The sequence below is a fragment of the Halichoeres trimaculatus genome, unplaced genomic scaffold, assembly GCF_033239565.1.
Source record: "Halichoeres trimaculatus isolate MK-OKI-2021-1 unplaced genomic scaffold, fHalTri1.1 fHalTri1_scaffold_10, whole genome shotgun sequence".
NCBI classification, from domain to species: Eukaryota; Metazoa; Chordata; class Actinopteri; order Labriformes; family Labridae; genus Halichoeres; species Halichoeres trimaculatus.
In genome coordinates this window covers 26,490,410-26,510,989 of record NW_027437187.1, presented here as the reverse complement: position 1 = coordinate 26,510,989, position 20,580 = coordinate 26,490,410, and the positions used below count along the sequence as shown (strand labels likewise).

The 20,580-nt window shown below is 41.2% G+C and overlaps 2 protein-coding genes, 1 long non-coding RNA gene and 1 other non-coding gene across 4 annotated transcripts; 3 read left to right on the top strand and 1 right to left on the bottom strand.

The window, feature by feature from the left end:
• The first annotated feature begins 778 nt into the window (after positions 1-778).
• LOC141796871 (uncharacterized) lies at positions 779-6,291 on the top strand. Its single transcript, XR_012598908.1, has 3 exons — positions 779-889; positions 5,104-5,157; positions 6,161-6,291. It is a non-coding gene; the product is annotated as an uncharacterized LOC141796871 (long non-coding RNA).
• On the top strand, positions 4,349-4,437 carry trnay-gua (transfer RNA tyrosine (anticodon GUA)). The gene is given in 2 exon segments: positions 4,349-4,385; positions 4,402-4,437. It is a non-coding gene; the product is annotated as a tRNA-Tyr (tRNA).
• Positions 5,893-11,895, bottom strand: hal (histidine ammonia-lyase). The gene is made up of 20 exons (XM_074678168.1): positions 11,649-11,895; positions 11,499-11,559; positions 11,340-11,367; positions 11,182-11,256; positions 11,026-11,098; positions 10,874-10,940; positions 10,737-10,774; positions 10,502-10,627; positions 10,250-10,389; positions 10,029-10,076; positions 9,680-9,827; positions 9,485-9,580; positions 8,403-8,461; positions 8,239-8,319; positions 8,096-8,161; positions 7,842-8,007; positions 7,542-7,676; positions 6,576-6,684; positions 6,385-6,454; positions 5,893-6,266 (listed from the first exon to the last, which is right to left on the bottom strand). The coding sequence occupies exons 1-20, from the start codon at positions 11,893-11,895 to the stop codon at positions 6,135-6,137; spliced, it is 1,965 nt and encodes a 654-aa protein (XP_074534269.1). The 3' UTR covers positions 5,893-6,134.
• A 1,592-nt stretch (positions 11,896-13,487) lies between these two features.
• On the top strand, positions 13,488-20,580 carry LOC141796098 (ETS domain-containing protein Elk-3-like). The gene is made up of 5 exons (XM_074677018.1): positions 13,488-13,818; positions 16,079-16,287; positions 16,592-17,380; positions 18,881-19,003; positions 19,844-20,580. The coding sequence occupies exons 2-5, from the start codon at positions 16,081-16,083 to the stop codon at positions 19,940-19,942; spliced, it is 1,218 nt and encodes a 405-aa protein (XP_074533119.1). The 5' UTR covers positions 13,488-13,818; positions 16,079-16,080; the 3' UTR covers positions 19,943-20,580.

Below are 20,580 nucleotides of genomic sequence, written 5' to 3'. Positions count from 1 at the left end.
CCATTGTCATTCTTATGAAAAAAAGAAATTATTTTCTGATTACAATCGTTAATAAATATTTAAGTAGACAGTGTCTCTTGCTGAGTTTTTATCAGTTCAATTAATCCCCTTTACCATTTTATTATAAGCAATAACAAACTACTATTTTAATTACTATGTCTTAATAATAGACTGCATATTTTCATATGAAAGGAGCATAATGTTAAACACAACTTTATCAGAGCTGAATACCTGATTAAGGACCTGTGGATTTTAACATTGATGTAATCTTGTTTTGAGTGTGCATAGGGGTCATTTACATTTAAAGAGGTTGTAAATCTTTTTTAAGTAAACTTGAGCATGTCATCATTGGCTTTAATCATATTGAACATAATTATCCAACAACAAATCGTGGCCAGTTAAAGTACTGAGTGGCTAGTAACTCAGGGATACCACTAGCCACAGTGGCTGGTGAGCAAAAAAGTTATTGTCAAGCCCTGGAAGTATCAGTTTTACAGCAATTTCCTTTTTTATTTAGAAAAAAAAGGTAATACTATAACTTTAATCTGTATGGGTGTGTTTTAAAATTTAGTTTAAGGTAGGATCTGCAGGACTCCCCCCCCCCAAAATTAAAAGCCAACTCTTACAGGAATAACCTTCTTAATCGTCTCCTATAGGCCTCCATCCATGTGTGTCTCGAACCTACTCTCCTCTGACTGTGTGGTGTTTTGGCCGTTTCGGGATGTTTCAAGGCAGACAGTGGGCGGGGTTACCTCAGCCAATCACAGCGCGCCCAGTGCGCAGGTGACTTTGCGTGTTGATGATAGCGAGCGGAAGACGCTACTCTGAGCGGCTACAATAATGGTCGGCAGTCTATGGACAGAAGACAGAGAAAAAAAAGAAGTACAAGGTGAGAAGAAACGCTAAACAGATACAACTTTTTCCTAAATAAGAGTGAAGCTTGGCTTAAGATTCACTTGCTTTCAGAAACTTGGAGAGAAGCTCGGGGCGAAGAGCAACGCGAGTTAGCCTTCTGCTAACTGTGATTAGCTTGTGCCAACATGCCAAGTCAGGTGCATGACTCTTGAGTTTCTCGCTCACAGAAACGCGATGCTAGAGACAATCGCTAGACTATTGAATGTGTTCCATCGGAGGCAGTGGGTGAGCCAAGGAGGAGGAGCCCAGTTTGAATGCTGTGTTTACAACAAAAAGTCCAGCAGGCCCTACCTTAAAGGAGGTTTGAAGCAAAACTTGCTGCACAAATTCGCCAAGCTTTTATACTAAAATGAATTTTTCCACTTCTTGTTATTATGAACTTTTCTATTTTGGATTTTTAACCCTTTAGATAGGTTAATTTGTTTTTATTCATATTTGCTTATCATCAGTGATAATATTTGAAGTTGTACAACTTATACTGGTAGAAATGACTTACATGCCTAGAGTAGAAACAATTTAAAGCTCCTTTGACTTTGTCCTAGAGTAATCTGTAAGAAATCTTTTTGATCATTGCTTCTGGAAAACAGAAAAATCTCACCTGGCTTTTGACAGTCATTTGTACATACTATGATTTTTTACAGCTCAGTGTCCAGTTCATTGGGTCTGACGCTTACCCCCTAGCAGCATGTATCAGACATTACAAATGATCATACAGAAATAATCAACTTGTTTGCTCTTGAAGCATCAAAAATAGGCACAATTTTAGTTTCAGTCTTTTTTCTTAACCTGTCAAAAATTCACCACTGGAGCTTTGATGGAGGCTGATCTGTTTTACATTTGACAAGAAATTGGTTGAAATGTTTTACAGTAACAGCAGCTCAAGGAAGAAGTAATTGATGCTCTCATGGTGCTTTAATTTTCACTTAGTGCAGGAATTATCTGCATTTTCAAGTATTATACAATAATCACACAAGTCTCTTTGAAGTCTTCTATTTATACTTCATAGTACAGGCTTGCTGAAGCTGGACACTGGGAGATGGTTTGTACAACTTTAGGGTGAAAATAGGCAAAAGCATATATATTGTCTTTAATATCTCATTTAATGCATAAAAGAAGACAACTGCAAAAAAGGGGGGAGCAATGGAAGTTTTTATCGCTGTTGATGAGGATGATCATCACATTTGTGTTGTATGGCCTCCTGTCTTCTCTAATGATTAATGATTACATATCTTAAAGATCACCCTTTAAACTTGGTGCCATTCATTTTTAAAGGAGCGCCAAGCAGTCTGTGACCTTGTCACAGCTCTGTATCTGATCCCATGTTTGTACTGTTTGGTATGATGAAGTAGGTAAACTATCACAGGACAGTCTTAAAGTGTCAGGGCTGGATGAATATGTCTTCATCTTGGATGAGAGGGGATGTGCAGTGAAACAGGCGGGCATTAAGTCCTATTCATCATTACAGGCCTGTAATATACCTCACTGAAGCAATTATTGTCATCACTTTTCTGCTCCACAGACTCATTGATTCCCCATGGCTCCTTCTTAATGGGGAAAGAAGTACATTGAACCTTCAGTAAGATAAGAATATTGCTACTTTTATGAAAGTTGAATAGCTGTTTTATCACAGTTAATATTGTGAATGGCCGAAACAGATTTTTTTTTAGCATATCTTTAAGATTATACAGGGCAAGTTTTGTTATTCCTTCCACTCTGGCAGTGCTTGTCGAGTTCTATTTACATTATAGGCGTCTTGTATACGTTACTATTAATCTGTAGAGTAACTGAAAACTTGTGTTTTAAAGATATCAGGATGTGAAAATAACAGTTTCATTTGGAAAAGTGGTTATATATTTAAATAAAGAAATACTAGTGTTTCTCTGACACTGAACCTTTTATTCTCATTTTGTACTATCCTTGACATATATATATATATATATATATATATATATATATATATATATATATATATATATATATATATATATATATATATACATATATATAAGGCTGGCAGAGCGCAGTAGCTTGTGTTAGATTATGGATTCAGAGAATGATGAATTTAGAAACTGGGTTAGCACCACTGTCTATAAGATGGTGATGTTTTAGCTCAGCAGTTGGGAAAGTTGATCTCCAGATATGGCTCATAGATAGTCTTTTTTTTTTTTTTTTTTTTTCAATTCATAATGATGTGCTTTGTTAATTGTTGTGTTTTGTCTCTCTTTTTTCTATCTTTAGCTGTGTTTTTTGATGCAGCCTTCTTGAGAAGAAGTTTTTAATTTTATTGGACCAACCCGGTTAAATTTTAAAAAATTAAAAAGGCCACAGTTGTTGTTGTTGGTTTTTTTTTCCATTTTTTATTTATTAATTTTTTTGTGTAACAGGCAACACTAGAGGATAATGACCCTTACTGGATTTGATTAAACAGATAATACCTAATTTCTAGATAATGAAACTCATAACATGTTTAAAAGAACAACATAGGTGTTTCAATTGTTGTTCTTGTACAGTATATTTACAGATAAAATGGGACTTATTTTGATTTTTCTAAGATGTGTGTGCAAAACTGACAATGACTTAGTAGCATTGATCAACAGCGGGAGTATTATATTCCCTACCCGTGGCAGATTAGTTGAGTCTTGGACAGTGTTTTTTGTTAAAATGGTCGTATACTGCCACCTGGTGGTTGACATTTAAATGACAGTTGAAGAGGTGTTCTTTGAAGAAATAAATTAATTTACAAATGAAAATAGCATTAATATATTGTGGCAACTCCTACCATTGTTTGAAATGATAACCTTATTTAGTTCCCAAATAAAAGAAATAGATAGGTATTTCTGAAATGGACTGATTGAGCAGGCAGCCGGAGGAATCTAATTGTATATTTCAAAGTAAGTACTAGTAGCTGCAAAAGTATGATGTTAGCGCAAACAAATTACATTGCTCGTTGTGTAAAATGTGACAAACATACATGTTTATGTCTGTGGACGGAAGTATATAGATACCTTATTTGATGCCAGTGTAGAGTTTTGGCAAACTAGCAGAATGGACATACTCTGTACTTCTTTCCGTTTGTTGCTAAGCAAAGAGCGTGTATGTACATAATCGAGCAGCACTTGTTAAAGACTTGCCAGCTTCGACTGATTCCGAGCTTTAAAACACATTTCTATGTTTTTGCACGAAGCCTAACAATGTTTGCTAGAAAACATGACGGGCGGTTTGTCTGCTGTTGGTTTCCTACGCGTTTCGGTTCACTCTTTAAATATGTAACTAGCTATCGAGCGTAAGTGACGTTAATTAACGTCGCACTTCCGTCATTACGTTTTAAAATGCTTACTTGCTAAAGCTAATGATCCCGTAGAAAAAGAAGAGTAATAAGCCGTATTATTATGAGAAAAACGAATTGTTTTTTGACTACGTGTGGCGTACCGTCCCTTCGATAGCTCAGTTGGTAGAGCGGAGGACTGTAGAGGCTGTAATGCTGATATCCTTAGGTCGCTGGTTCGAATCCGGCTCGAAGGAGACGTATTTTTTTACTCGTGGTCTACAAAACAACTTGTTACACCGTGCCGTCGATGTCACACTGCCCCTATCTTCTCAAGGTTGTAATGTCATCACTTCACGTTTGACGTCTGTTGACAGTAGCTTGACCAAGCTGCTGCTTGCTGTAACTCTCTAGGTCATTAATCCACACATCTTTAGCATAACGTGGTTTATGAATGGAAAATATTATTTTTTTAATGTTATAGCTTAAAATAAGTCACCATCAGGAGGTTTGTTCAGTCATTTTATGCACATGGGACATGAGCTTGTGCTATTGGAAGCTATGTTAGCAATGTATTAAGGCCGTGAACAGGGATTGTTCAAGGGTGTAGTAAGGTAAATGCGTTTTATACGTCTGTAGATTGATGTACACTCATTACTTTTGTGCAATGAAGGTCAGATGACGTCAGCTCAATAATCTTTGTTCACTGGTGGTTAAGTGTGAGATGTAAGAAAATTCTGAAACTTGCACATAAGCCTGTGGTTATTGTACATATGAACTATTTCTGTGCACAAAATACTTCTGGCCTGGGCCAGAAGTCCCCCTCTGCTTTTATCTGTCATGAGTTGTTTGTGTAACCTTTGAATTTGTTTACTGAAGCTTCCTTTGTGGGTCTGTGACATTTACCATTTTATCATCCTCAGGTATTTTCCCTTACAGCACCTCAGGGTGGCAGGGTGGCTTCTCAGACTGGACAGGTAGGTGCTGTCTTTTAATGTTTTTCTAGTCTTTGTGTACACTGTGTGTGTGTGATGTGCGTGTTTGCGCACAAATATGACACTATTATTGGAGAAAAAGCATGATTAATGAATGTCAAACTGCTAATATTGGCTGTTTGAAATGTTAATCTATTTTTAAGTGTTTTTTAATTGTTGTTTTGTCATCTATACATTACAAACAAAAACAGCTGAAGAGATCACAACCATTGATTGATGAATGTGAAGTCTAACAGCGCTAGCAATGGATCCATCATTCTTGTCATCATGAAGCAAGTAATTTTTGTTCCTGCAATTTGAGTACACGGTTATATTTCAAGACAATGTGAAAAATTTAAACGACATCTGGAAACTTACTTTATACTTTATTCCAGACCCTTAGGGCCATATAAATATATTCATGGCTTGAATGCATCAAGATTTTTTTCAATTGATAGAAAGCAGACAAGAAAGTGCCACTTTAAACTGTTTATTGTTCTGATGTCTAAGTTATACACAAATACATGACAATTGTTTTAGATCATGAAGTCACACCAAAAGGTACAACATTCAGACATCGTTGTTTTAATGCATTATTATTAAAACATTTAACATCACTGGTACAGTGGCTGAGGTAGTCACGTGACAATAAAAACTGAATCAGGCACATTTCAGGAATAAAAATGGTAATATAAATACCTCTCTGGTGCTCAGCTGTGTAACACAACTTCAATACCAGATAATCACAGAAAAATAAAGTAAACCCTGATTTTTAAGCTTCTCCATTCCTTAAGGATCCACAAATATTTATATCAGAAATCATGGCATCAATTCAGTCCACATGTGGTCAAAGTAACATTGCATTTTGAAATCTTCAAATCCTCTTTTAAATGCAGATTGTTTCCAGAGAAATCAACAACACTTTGAATAAATTTTGGTTTTAATTCTAGGTATTGTGAGTAAAAAAGTTTGAAATGTTTTCACTCATGGCGAACTCTTTTCCTAGGTGATGCTGGTGGGTCCAGAGAGAAAGCCGTTGGAGAGATGGGACGGGACTCTGGGATGTACTCTGTCTGATACTTGTCTATATAAGGTTTGGCTACATTCCACACCTGGAGAAAAACAGAAACATGTCACCTCAAAATCACTGTTATGATCACCTTTTACTTTCTATTTTTCTTATTTTAGAGCCACAGTAAGAACAGTTCTCCTTTTTTATTTCTCTCTTACCTTTTGGTCAAGTATCAGACGGTGAACAGCTTCAATGTCTGGAGACATGAATCTGTCTTTAATCCATGGTCTGGTAAAAAAGAGGAACAGTTAGGATTCATAGACAGTCAGAGTGGGATAAATATTAACCTCCCTGCACATCATTTCAGCAGAGAGAAAGTTTTGTACCTTGGTCACATCTGTTGACTTACTTGACCACACTGCGTACAAGTTCATAGACCTTCTCCAGTGGAGTGGTGGTACGAAGTGGGCGGAGGAACTCAATGCCCTGACAGGCCGCCAGCAGCTCTATAGCAAGAACTGATCACAGGAAACTTCAATCAGAGTCAGAAAGTGACTTATCATTATTGCTTATTAGATCTATTATTATTTGATTATTTGCTTTAAAGAATCACAGTATATTTTTGACATTTCCCTCTTTTGCTACCAATATTTCAGTCAGAAATGTAAACATTGCTCTACATCTGGTAACCTGTGTGTTTGAGTTTTTAAAAGAAAACTCTGGCTTTATACTCGGTACATTAGAATGGATTAAGCAGTGAGGTGCACTGGTCTTAAGCTTAGGTTTACTCAAGTACTTTTTATGGTACACTACACATTGAAAATGAAGAGACAAAAACAAATCTATTAGAAAAATAAAACATATTGTTAATAACTAATTTCAGCAAGACTGTTCAGTCCATTTAATGGTGCTTTAGTTTTGAAAGGTTTAAGTTTATTTAAAACATCTTATATCATGAATACCACAAGAAGCTCATATGAATGAATAACAGTAGTTTTTAAGCCCTCTGAGCTTTGAACAGTGGTTTGCTATTTCAACACATATTATGGTTGAGTTATCCAGGTAGTTTTAGGTTTGATTCCTAACCAAGCAAATCTGTGCTACAGTAGTTCAGTTTGTTTACCCTGGCAAGAATTTCAACACCTACCTTTGCACTTTTTTTTGGCACCAGATACTGAACGATGTCTCTAGCTGCTCTGAATTTTACCAATAATTAGCTGACAGCTCCTCTGGAGTGAAAACTACAAATGCTGGAGTTTTGAAGTTGCTAATCCATTCTGTCATTTGTTTTTAGCCAATAATGTATTAATTTGACTCATTAGTTTTTCCTATATGTCATAAGTAAAACTGTTGAGAATCATACAAAAGTTCTTACCTTGTTCCACATGCTCCACCACCCTCAGAGCCTTCCTAGCAGCCCATCCTCCCATAGACACGTGATCCTCTGTGGCAGCACTGGTGGAGAGTGAGTCCACAGAGGACGGATGACACAGAACTTTATTCTCTGAAACTAAAAAACAGAGGTGAGAGGAGAAAAGAGGCTAAAATACAGATATGTAATTTAATGAGATATGTTTTTACTCAGTCACTCTACATATCATTTCATATTGTAAGTATTCAGTGTTACCAACAAATGTGCAGTTCAAAATGTTACTTTATTTTTCTGCACACTTACCCAAGGCAGCAGCGGTGCAATGAGCAATCATGAATCCCGAGTTGAGTCCTCCCTCGTTGACGAGGAAGGCAGGGAGCTCACTAAGAGACGGATTACACAGCCTCTCGATCCTCCTCTCGCTGATGGAGGCCAGTTCATGGACTGCGATCGCTAAAAAGTCCAAAGCCTAACGAAAAGGGAAGCTTAGTGAGAGAGTAAAGAATAAAATATACATCAAAGCCTGTTTACAGTTTTCAGATTAGAATTGTTCATACCTTGGCTGGGTATTCTCCGTGGAAATTCCCTCCTGAAATAGTCTCACCTCTTTCAGCGAACACCATCTTTTATGGCAGTTCAGGAACATAGTTCTGATCTCAAATCCAATAAAACATGTGCACAGATAAATCTTGAAGGATACAGGATTGTCAGTGGCACTGTTGATTTCTGTATTGATGATGTTCTGGACAAATTTGATTGTGTCATTGGTGACTCCGTGAACCTGCATGCAGAAATATGTTGGGTGTGAGGATTAGGACTGAGAAAGTAATACGCTGAGTAGAAATAAATTTCATTGGAGGTCACCTGAGGACAACACCGCATGGTGTAGGCATCCTGGACTCTGTCGCAAAACCGGTGGCTCTCTGGAAAATCAAACCAAGACCAGATGATACTCATTAAGCACCACATGTTTAAGGCTACATAATATTACCAAAAGCTATACTTTGTTTATCCCCTTGGGGAATTACACCCTCTGAATTCGACCATCTCAAACTATTTTATGAGGTGTGGGCAGCCACAGTGCAGTAATCTGGCTCTGAATGAGAAATATTCCTTATTAGATGTTTGTGTGTAGTGTGGGAGGAAACTGTGACATGCAGACTCTACAAAATTGTAGCCCTGTACGCCATAGAAGGGATTTAAGGACGCTCTTGATATGCGGCATCGGTGCTGAAGCAGCTTGTTGTGTGTTGCAGCAGTTTTTTAAAGTGAGCTAGAATAAGACGATGGCAGATTCTGTCAGAAGGTCAAAGTAATCAATCTTGGCTCGGTGCCGCAGGACGATGTTCACTGATTAATGGGTGGATATCTATGTTATTTACCAGTTAAAGCTCCTGAATGGATTTTTCATCTCTTTATCAAACTGAATAAAATTAATAATGTGGCCTCTTTGTGACCAATGAAACTAAATACCACCATCAAAAACAAGATTGATTATTCTTTTTAGTAATTTTTAAGCTTACAACTCTCTGTGTCTGACACAGTGAGTTACACTGTGGCACAAAAAGTAGACTTTGTTTAAATTCTACATTTCAAAAAAACACATTGAGTGGTTTTGGACGATGGGTTTGACCATCAAAAGAAAGCGGTACTTAATTTTTAATCAGAAATTACTGTTAACACATGTACTAAAAGATGAGCAATAAGATAAGAGGCACATTGTTTTCCATAGGGGGCGCCAAAATGAGCATAGAGCAAAAGTTCCTCACAGGAGCTTTAAGTTTAAAGTCAATGGAGCACAGGGCAGTTTCCCCGATTTCAGTTTTTAATACGGTTGTTTTTGTGTGTGAAAACATCATCATGCAGGGATGTGATGTACAGGTCTTTAAAGGAGCACTTCTGATTTTGAATGTAAGATGGTGAAAACTGTATTTAGAGGATCTGACCTGCAATCTGCGATGGATGATGATCTGAGTCCAGAAGTGAACGGAAGCGCTGAGCCACCTCTATCTGTCCTGGGTGAGGACGCAATGAGTGGATGTCTGCAGGAGAAGACCAGAAGATCAAGAAGGATGGATCAGATTCAAACCTTTGACTTTGAGGTGGTTAATTATTTGTTTTTGTTTGCTAGCACTGCTTACCACTGTCAAAAGCCTTTGTGGTACCCTTGAGCACCTCCAGGGTGAGAGCAGCAATGATGTCCGCCTGCCGAGCTATAGCCTGTGCTCGCTCCACAGCTTCTGCTCCCAGAGAGGTGATCATCTGGGTCCCATTGATCAAAGCCAGACCCTGCAACAGCAACACAAAGAAAGTGATGGATCTGTTCTCTACTGAAAGATGCCACTGGGACATCCATTGTGATTATCACGCCTCCTGCTCCCTTCATCTGTATCCCTGAGAAGGCACAATGTGTTCCTGGTGAACCCTCACTTAGGATCTCTGGTGCAGGCAAATCAAACATGAGTGAGTGTGGTTTTTTTCAAAGCGTACCTCTTTTGGCTTCAGCGATATTGGCTTCAGTCCATGGGCCTCCAGGACCTGGCCACAGATGAAAGGAGAAAAAACATGTAAAAGGGTCAAGGGTCATCAAAAAGCAAACATGTTTTCCTACTGGACCTTGCAACCTTTTGCTCTTACAAGTGAAAGGCACATTTCCTGCAGCATCAAGCTGCTGATTGTCATACAGAAAAGGCGTGTCTGTTGGATCTTACATATTTGGCATCAGCCCATCCGCTCTTGGGTGACCACATTTTACCCTCTCCCATCAGCCCTAAGGCGAGGTGAGAGAGGGGTGCCAGGTCTCCACTGGCACCCACAGTCCCTTTCTCTGGGACGAAGGAGAGGCAAGAAGCTGAAAGAGAAAAATGACAAACACATGAGCAGTTTTCATTTTACTGATCTGCTAAGGAAGACGTCATCACCAGGTCCTGGTCAGCTCAGGTAGAGTGAAGCTGCTGGTTTACCGTTGAAGGCTTGGATCATGGCATGAAGAGTTTCCAAAGATATTCCACTGTGCCCTTTGGCCAGAATATTGATCCTGAGCGCGAGCAGCATGCGAGTCCTTTCCGGACTCAGCGGGTTTCCAACACCTAAACACCATCAGATAATCAAGCTTCTGATTTAAAAGCAGAAAATCTCAAACATCTTTTCAATTTCCTAACATTTCTTTATGTTTAAAACTCTACAGAGTCCAGTTACCTGCTGAGTGGGACCGCACCAAGTTCTCCTGTAGCTCTCTGTGGAATAAGAAGTATATGGCAATCAATCACTGCTCGTTCTTCAAAAGCACATTTAGCTTCAGCAAAGAAAAATGGAACATTAAAGGTTTCCTTTACTTGAGCTTGCTGACGGGAATGACTGTGCGAGCAAATTTGCCAAAACCTGTGGTAATTCCATAGACAACTGGAGGAGCAGAGAGAGGTTATGAGATCATTAATTACTGAAATGCTGTTGTTTGAAAGTAGTTAATTCAGGGATATTTACAAACCTTTGTTTTCTTTAACAATGGTGTCCAGTAGCTCTCTAGATTGCACAACCTTTTTCTCTGCCTCTGATGTCAGCTGGAAATGTTGGGAATCATTACATTAAGTCAAAGATTACCACAGAGCAGCAATGACAACAAAACCAGATCGTGGATCATTACCTTTATCTTGTAGAGTCCTCTTCCTAAGTTGACCAGATCTGTCGATGTAAGGCTGTTGCCATCCAGGCAGATGTACTGAACATGAGAGTGGAGTTACAGATATGAAACCAGCACAGGGTAATTTAAGTTTAACAAACAGAGAATAGTTGTACACTTACTTCTCCAGGTTCCTTATACGCTGCTGTTCTGTTTCACATGTTAGTTAAGGAGAACAGTTTGTGGAACACCCTGTTGTGATAGATGTTTTCTTACCATTTATAAAAGTAAGTAGACTCTATAAATACAGTGTAACAGACAGTCAACAAGTTTTAGGATACAGGTGAGAAACTCCAGGTTCACATGGGATAAAGTCAGGAGACATGGTGTCGCCTTCGATAGCTGTGAATCAGGATCAGAATACACATTATACATCTTTTATGATAACAGCTGATGTATCAGTTTGTAGGCACAACTAAGCTAAAACTTACCCAGCTCCACAAAGTCGTTATCCTCCAGCACATCCTCGATGGTATCATCCGCGTCCAACAAACCCAAACCCTGACACCTGCGCACAACAAACCGGGTGTCCTTAACGGCCCCGATGCCGCCGTTGTCCGGTTTGTTCTTCACGTAACGTTTGAGAGCTTCTTGTCCGAGCCACTTCATGGTGTTGGAGGTGTCCCGGCAGGGCACCGCCAGCCATTCATCTCGGATGTGGACGGTAAAACGAGGCATTGCGCTGTAGTCTGACTCTGCTGCAGTGACTGCTGCTCACCGCTCTCCAAGGTACCACATCCAGCCGCCTTAAGCCCATCCGCCAATCAGACGCAGCGAAGTGGAGCCGCGCCCACAGGTGACAGTCCTCCGGAGACCACTGACCTCTACAGGTGGATCATGGCGATGAATGCGTGGAGCGATTATGCGTTTCACTTTTTTAAAATTGATCAATTGATTTTTTTTTTTTTTTTAATGTAGTCCTTATCTATTTACAAAAAAAAAAAAAAGTTAAAATTAACGATTTATGTTTTCCATTTTTTCTATTGATTTATATAACATTTTTTTTATCCCTTCACTTTTATCACTATGTTTTAATGGCAACATGTCGGAGAGAAAATAAATAAGTTCCAGAAATAAATTAACCACTTCAAATAAAACACAACTATCCATCTACCACTTATAATATATTCAATGGCAGTTTTCCTCAAGTCATTGAACACATCTGATCCGTGCTGTGATTTATTTTTACTTACAGTGGTGGAAAGTGCTGCAAAAGTTACCCTGACCTAAACCTTATCTCAAACCTTTCAGCTAATCTCAGATTATTGTTATTTTTGGTTTCCCATTTGGGCAGATTTCTCAGGTGCTGCACCAACCCTCAGACTCCCTCCCTCCAAACATCTGTAATTCACTCTCCACTCTTTCAAAATTACCTCAAAAACCACCTTTTTAAAAAAGCTTTTAAGACCTGACTCCCACTATCATGATTAGGGATGGGTACCTTTCACATTTGAAAAGGTACGGTACTGTTACCGTGTGCCTGGCAGTATTAATGTGTTAAATAATAAAACCCCAAAGGTGTTCAATTTTACACAATTATTTATAGTTATATAAACTTGCAATGCTTTATTCAAGTCCAGCATGGAAAATCGCCTACTTTTCCACTCCATCACTGTCACAAAGATACGTTTAGGTACATGGTGCCTTTTAAATTTACACGAATCGGTAGCCTACTCAGAAGGAATTCTGTTGGTACCAATGAAAAAACCTAAATCAGTACCCATCCCAAATCATAAACTCTTATTTCTGTTTCCCCCCCCCCCCTGTATTTTGTATTTTGTGCCTTTTAAAAAAATATATAAATAGAATTTACAATAATTATTATTATTATTATTATTATTATTATTATAGGTGTTTGTCAATATTAAGACCACTGTGAAAACTATTTGGACCAATAAAAATAATAATAAAAAACTTCATTTATATGGAACTTTGCAAAACAAGTTTTACAAAGTGCTTTGTAATATAAAAATAGTCGACTAAAAAAGATCTGCCTTTTTTCAGAGTTTTGAGCTCAAGGAGGAAAAGTTAGACTTATGACTTCAGACTAAGGAAAAAATATCTTTTTATATTTATTCATTGTTTTTTTTTTTTGTTTGTTTGTTTTTTTCTGGCCTTACCTCTCCCCAAAAATAGTGACCCTCATCGTCTTCCGTATATCCTGCTTATCATACAATTTAAACTTGAATCTGTTACCATTATCTGTTGATGTTGTGAGCACCAAGGCGCACTTGAACGCACCACAGTAGGCTGCGGTCTGATGATGTCAGTTCACGGGCTGTAGGAGTTTTTGTATCTCCATGTGTGCCGACACAGCGTAGGCCTACTGCTGGCCGTCAGCGGGCAGGCAGAGGAGAAGAGGAGGGGAGGAAAAGTGTGTTTACACAGACGGCAAACTGCCTGGGGAATCGTAGGGGAGAGGAAGTCAGCCGGCTCTGTGTCTGCCTGCTCCAACTTCCTGCTCAGAAAAAGAAAAAGCGCAGGATCCTATTTCAGAGCAGCACAACTGTGTAGAGAAGCAGTAAGCATGGAAAAACAAGGAATCACACAAGAGGCACCGTGAAGTTTCGAGGAGAGAAAACACCGAGGCAGACACCGCAGGTAAAAGAAATGACATCTTTCTATGAACGGCGCTTTGTTGGCTCGTACAGCTTGAATTACTTATGTTTAGTGCTTGTGGTCACTCTGAACATGGTTTTCTTTGGTGTAAAGTTTCTGTCTTTTGGTAAACTGTTTCCATCGAGAGAGTTTTAAACTTCGCTCGATGTTAAAGCAGAAATAGTTCACAGATTTAGACACATTTGTGGCGTCTTCCGGTCCGAGCAACATCTTGAAAATGAGTCAGTGGGGCAGAATAGTGATCCAGACCTCTGTGCGTAACACTTGGTGCAACTTTTCCGGATACAAGTTGAGCCTCCTTATACGAGAAGCAAACAAACAAAAGACGAGCAGCGCAAGAAGAGCTTCAGAGTCTCCGGGCACTGTTTAGAGATGCTTTTCTTATGGACCCATGTTGAATTTTCCACCGTCTGCGAACAGGAAGAGAGCAGATTTAGTCATGGCTAAGTAATGTCTGCACACACACTCCATCTAATCTCATTAGGAGTTTCCGTCCAGCCAACACACTGGATGGCTTTGTGCGCACGGAGAGACCTCTCAGGCTGAGCATCCGCAGCAGGGACTCCGGATCCCGGAGCCAAACCACCACAAAGTCCCGGGATATTCCTGGAAAGAGGTGTACCAGGTCTGAAGGACTCATACTGGCCAGTTTAGGGGTGCTATTATCACCTTATTACACAGTTAAACTGTCTGGATCTTCTCTCAAACTGTGGTGCAACATCTCATAAAGGTGAAATTGACTTCCAATCTTCACCTTTCCCCTCAAAGTGATAAAAACTTGAACCTGGGTTCAGAGTGGGTTACACAGGGTGGAGCTGTGTAAAGGGGGACAATGATCTGATCTGTGACCCTCTCTCCCTTTGGGACCCTGATGGGAAGTGTGGCAGGACTGGGGAAACGCTCCCCTGCTGTGGGATCCCCTCTCCTCACCATTTGTCCTTGGAAGTAGAATAGGAGGAAGTCCTGACTCTGACAGGTTTGTAGTTTCACATGGAAGATAGAAAACTCAGGGGAGAGCAGGAGTCGGAAACGAGTGCAGCCTTCCTCTTGTCTCTCGTCTCTGGACACAAATCTGAGGCTGAATGCCAGTCTGCTGTCTTTGTCTTTGAGCATCAGGTACTTATAGTGCTAACAAGTGCACAATCAGATCAGAAACCGTACCTGAGGAATAAACAACTCTCATATCCCCCAATTTTTAACACAACACTAGAAAGCAGCTGATGAAGGACTTTGAATAGACAACATCTTCAAAACTGGGACAATAAACATCAAGGGACAGACTCAAAAGTGATCACATCTGGCTTCATCCAACACTCTATCCAAATTTATTCCAAATACTGATCAAAGTTGACACAAAAAAGTTTGATTCCCACCAAAATCTCTCAAACGCCAAATGATTTATTTGTTTTTTTGAGACACAGTTCCTTTTCCTCAAAGGAAATAGGAAATAAAAAATGGACAAAGTTATCCAGAAGCGTAAAAGTGAAGAACCACAAAGAAAATAAGGAACAAACTCACATGAGATGCTGGAAATTAGGTTGTTTTTTGTTTTGGTTTGTAAGTGACTTAAAACGTTTTTATGAATGACCGAAACAATAACAAATTATCCAAAAGTCTCACAATTTGTCATCTTTCATCAACCAATTGATAAAACCCTTGAGTGCTACCCTACACACACACTCACACACTCACACATATGTGAGCTCCTCTGAGGCAGACAGCAGCTCAGAGGCTGCACATTCCTCTATTAAAGGAATAACCCACCCTGGGCCCGTCATACTTCCTGTGGAGAGAGGGCCAGGTTGGACCGCAGCATATTTCTGGCTTGAGCTGTTGTTCCTCCTTATACGTTTTTTTTTTTACTCTTCTGGTGCTGCTACATTACACTTCTCTCTGTAACACTGTTCTATTCATCAGCGGTTTACTCTCCTTTACGACACGTGTTAGCACTCACTCCTCGGATGTTCACCCAGATTTGTCAGTACGTCGTAAAAGACGATTTATAGACATAAACAAGGAAAAGTCTTAAAAAAGACTCATGTTCTTAACAGGAGCTTTGTAATTCAGGGTGATTAAGAGATTCTGTCTTAGTATCTTCAGGGAGTGTGTGTCAGTGGTTTGTCTTTTGTCCTGTGTCAGCTGACGTCCCTGAGTGGGTTTGTTCCACTTTCAAAAACAACCATTGTGAGCTTTGACACCTGATTTTATGTATCGCCCCCTCCTTTCTTCCCTTTCTCTGCAGGTATGGACAGCGCCATCACTCTGTGGCAGTTCCTGCTGCAGCTGCTCCTGGACCAGAGTCACAAGCACCTGATCTGCTGGACGTCCACAGACGGAGAGTTCAAGCTGCTGAAGTCAGAGGAAGTGGCCAAGCTGTGGGGTTTGCGTAAGAACAAGACCAACATGAACTACGACAAGCTGAGCAGAGCGCTGCGCTACTACTACGACAAGGTGAACAACACAGACGAAGCTTCTTCAACCAGTTCTTCTCTTTAGCCACCATCCTCCCCCGGATAGACACTTCCACTTCCTCTTTCTCATTAACACTGAGTAAAGATCTGCCATGACGTTGGACTCTGACACTGAAATGTCAAACATTGTGTCACTTCTTTTTTCTGAATCTTTACTTTAAGAATAAATTTACCCCCCATCTCTACATTTACTTCATAAGAATTAAAACTTCATTTAACTCATAATTTATCTTTTTTAAGACGTTGCGCCCCTTTTTCCAAAACCCTGTGTCCTTCTTTTGCAGAACATCATCAAGAAGGTGATTGGCCAGAAGTTTGTTTATAAGTTCGTCTCCTTCCCTGAGATCCTGAAGATGGACCCTCAGGCTGTGGAGATGGGTCTGGCCTCTGGAAGGTTTCCCCTGCAGGAAGGAGAGGCCTCCGAGCTGGAGGTAGAGGAGGAGGAGGAAGAGGAAGGGGAGGAGGAGGCCCAGAGGAGGACTCTGGCAGCCCTGGGGGCGCAGCAGTGTCGGAACGACTACCTCCGCTCAGGCCTCTACTCCTCCTTCAGCATCAGCTCCCTGCAGAACCAGCCCGAGCTGCTCCGCGCTCTGCGGGAGCGCCAGGAGGAGCCGCGCTCCGTCATCCGCTTTGGCACCAATGCCAACGAGATGAGCCCCCCTCCCTCTTCAAAGCCCGAGTCCTACATCCCTCCTCGGCTGTCCAAACTCCACTCCCCTACCTCTCCTCACACCAAACCCCTAAAGTCGACGGGGAGCTGGAGCCCTGCAGCCCAGGATGAGGAGGAGGAGGAGGACTCTGACCTGAGCGCTCAGCCCCTCAACCTCTCCTCTGGGCACAGGGAGCGAGCCCTGCAGCTTCCTGAGAAGAGGAGCAGCAGCAGCAGTGTCAGAAGTAGCTCTACAAGTAGTAGTAACCAAGGAGATGGACTCCCACCCAAAAGCAAAAAGCCCAAAGCTCTGGAGATCTCGGCTCCGTCCCTGCTGCTGGCGGGGAGCGACATCGGCTCCATCGCCCTGAACAGCCCCGCGCTGCCGTCTGGCTCCCTCACCCCTGCCTTCTTCACTGCACAGGTGATTCGAGTGAACGTAAACAATCATCATCTCTTTATGTGCAGCATGAGCCTGCTCACGTTTTCTCATTTAGTGACTGTAAATTATGATTCAACACTTTGAGACTTTTGACCTATTTAAGTTGTTCTTCTGCGATCCAAGTTAAACTGACACCTGAAACTGCTTCAAACTTGCTTCATCTCCGTCTTGTTGAGACATGTCTACACACCCCAAAGCTCCCCTTTAACACATTTTACCCGCTCTGTTTTCTCTGCTCTCAAGCCCTGAAGGTGGACCCTCAGAAACTCTGTCACTATGAGCTTCACTTTATCAAGTCAGAGAGGAGATCACCAACTTCTGATTCTGCCTGCTTCTGCACCCTCTGTGGGGTGAGCTGGCTGGGTCCACAGGGGCATGATGGGATTAAACCAGTCTGATGTCAGTGTCCTCAAAGAGACACCTGACACAGCTTGGCGTGTGCTGCTGGAAACTGCAGCTTTATTTATTTACGTAGAAACTTAAGCCCAAATTTCCTCCAGATATCAAAAAAGGGTCATTTTTATTGTCTCAGGGTCAAATGAGCACGAGATGAAGGAGTTTTAAAATGCAAATTTAGATTTTTGAGTCACTGTCTGTGTTTGGTTTGGGTTTGACCTTGTAAATCACCCAAATGAGCACGTCTGTGAAGTAAAGACTAAAATTACAGCTCCAACGTTTGCAGGATTTGTTGAAATATGCTCATTCTGAAAATTAAGCCATGTGCTGTCAGATTTGGTGGGCGCTTCTGTTTTTTTTTCAACCACAAATCCAGTTTTCAATCCATCCAGCTATGATACTTGGCTAGTTTTATCTCTGCTCCAAGCATCAGCTGGTATTGAATTGTCTGTTTCATGTGTGTGAGTGTGTTTAAATTGGTGTTGTTACAAAGGAAAATGACTCCACCACATCAGAGGCTCCGCCGCACTTTGAAAAAGGTGTAACTGTTACTCTTCCTGTTTGTGAGTGTGCAAAAAAAAAGAGATCAGAGGAAAACAAGAGATTTACAGAAATCTTCTGCTAGTCCAGCCTATGAGAGGGGAGGGAAGAGGCCCTAAGTGATGCCATATGCTCCAATAATTCCATTAATAATGGGAGCGAGGCCGGGTCCCTCTGCAACACTGGCTCACTTCTCTGAGGTGACACAGGGGGGAAAGTAGCGAGGGGGGAAGGGAGAGAAGACCAGGAGAGAGGCTGAAATTGATTTCATATGTTTTTTTCTTCCACCACCCCCCAATCAACAACATCCCCCACCGTCCTCTCCTCCACACGTCACCCCTGTATTCTCAGGGAGAAACCACAGACTTCCTTCCTGCTCCGTCGGTTTGTTTTTCCAAACGCCAATACACGTCCATTTACCACTTCAGCATGTTTCGCATTACCTCTCTCCAACCAGTGTTTTTCTGCACAAAAATGTTGCCTTCACTGTTTCCTTCGAATTCACACAAAATCTCCCTCTCTCTGCTTTTTTTTTCCTCCTCACAGACTCCCTCTGGTCTGCTGCTGGCTCACAGTCCGCTGTTGTCAGGGATCCACTTCTGGAGCAGCCTGAGCCCCGTCGCTCCACTCAGCCCCGCCCGGCTGCAGGGCCACAGCTCCCTCTTCCAGGTAAGAAACACAGGCACAGGTGTGGATGGGTAGAGGAAGAAGAAGACCCAGAAAATATCAGTTCATGAGAGCGTGGGGGTGTGCTTAAAGGGTTATTGTTTGCTTGCAGAGTTTGAAAGCTGAGGAGGAAGTTGTGAGGATGTGCAGGTGAACTCAGCGGTGCTGCAAAATCCCCCAAAGATAATGACAGAGAGATTTATGAAAAGATCAAGACCGACCAGTTTGTACAGTTAACACAAGGTTACTAATGTTGTTTTCACTGCTTACCATGACTTAAATCAACACAGTAACTTGCAGTCTCACTCAGATTTGTGTTTTCATGTAGATTTCACTTGATAAAAATCTGATTCAAAATGCAAAAACAAGGAGATTTTGAAGCTGTTTTTTGTTAAAGCAGCAGACAGCACGGATTGTGAAACTGGTTGAGACTTAGTAAGCAGAGGTGTCCTGTTTCAGCGCTTGTGAGAGGGAGAGGAAATCCTGTGAATACTTCCTGTTTGAGCCCAGGGGAGCCGGTCTGAACAGGGTGGACTGGTTTGAGAGCTGCTCCTCATTTGTGAAACACACTCACACACACCACACCACACCCCCCTCTACCACAGGCACACGCGCACACACACATGCACACACATGCACCGGATCCTTTGTGCACAAACACTGTTGACTTCTCCTTCTGTGGTTGGAGGTGCAGCGGACAGAGACGAAAAGGAAGAGGCACAATGAATAAAAAAAAAAAAAAAAGAACAGGAAACTAGAGCAGTGACAATGCTGCAGTTCCTCAGCGGAAAGCAGCTTTTAGTCCCCTCCTCGCTAACTCTCAGCCCCTCTCTTCCTCCACAGTTCCCCAGCCTAATCAACGGACACATGCCCGTCCCCCTGCCAAACCTGGAAGGAACACCCTCTTCTCTGCTCCTGTCCCCCACCACCCACAAATCCTGATCCACAGTCAGAGGAAAAACACCCATCTGCAGCGTCCATCTCACGTGAAAAGTTCTGTCACAACCATCAGCAGCGGCGCTCTTTCATCTGATTTGATACATTTTGCCTACGAGACAGTTTGTGACCTCACGTTTTTTTTTTGCACTTGAGTTGCTTCAGATTCCAGTGGTTGAAAGCACTTGGTAAAAGCCATACGATGAAGCTGCGGTGTCTGTGAGACGCCTGCGGCTCTTTGTGATAAAGTACAGCACATTTCCACATGACCCTGTCCATCCAACATGGACAGCAGCAACGTGTAGCTAGCTGCTAAAGACTAGCCAGAAGCTAACTCTGCATAGAGAGCTTGTTTAAATCTTGTACAAAAAAAACAACTTCTTCCTTTAAATGTTCCTCACAGTGTGAAACCAATGTGTCACATGTGATGTATGTATTGTGTGCACTATGCTTCTCAGATAGTACCGGCTGTGCCTTGTGTCATTCTTTATTTTGTCTTTCTTTTGAACTCTTTTAATGAAGACGAGATTGCAAATCAATGAAAAAACTTTGTAACACTTGTATTGTTTTCTTTTTTTATACTGGACTTGGTATACAGTTTGTATTCTGTATAATTTTGTATTGTGAAGAATGTCTGTCATTTT

What these genes read in the sequence shown, in the direction of transcription:
- hal (XM_074678168.1), bottom strand. Translation starts at nt 11,895, where the DNA reads ATGCCTCGTTTTACCGTCCACATCCGAGATGAATGGCTGGCGGTGCCC. An exon ending in CCATGCGGTGTTGTCCTCAG is followed by an intron (nt 8,320 to 8,402) that starts GTGACCTCCAAT and finishes TTCTGCATGCAG; the next exon opens with GTTCACGGAGTCACCAATGA. An exon ending in ACAGTGCCACTGACAATCCT is followed by an intron (nt 8,162 to 8,238) that starts GTATCCTTCAAG and finishes CTGCCATAAAAG; the next exon opens with ATGGTGTTCGCTGAAAGAGG.
- LOC141796098 (XM_074677018.1), top strand. Translation starts at nt 16,081, where the DNA reads ATGGACAGCGCCATCACTCTGTGGCAGTTCCTGCTGCAGCTGCTCCTG. An exon ending in TGCGCTACTACTACGACAAG is followed by an intron (nt 16,288 to 16,591) that starts GTGAACAACACA and finishes CTTCTTTTGCAG; the next exon opens with AACATCATCAAGAAGGTGAT. An exon ending in GCCACAGCTCCCTCTTCCAG is followed by an intron (nt 19,004 to 19,843) that starts GTAAGAAACACA and finishes CTTCCTCCACAG; the next exon opens with TTCCCCAGCCTAATCAACGG.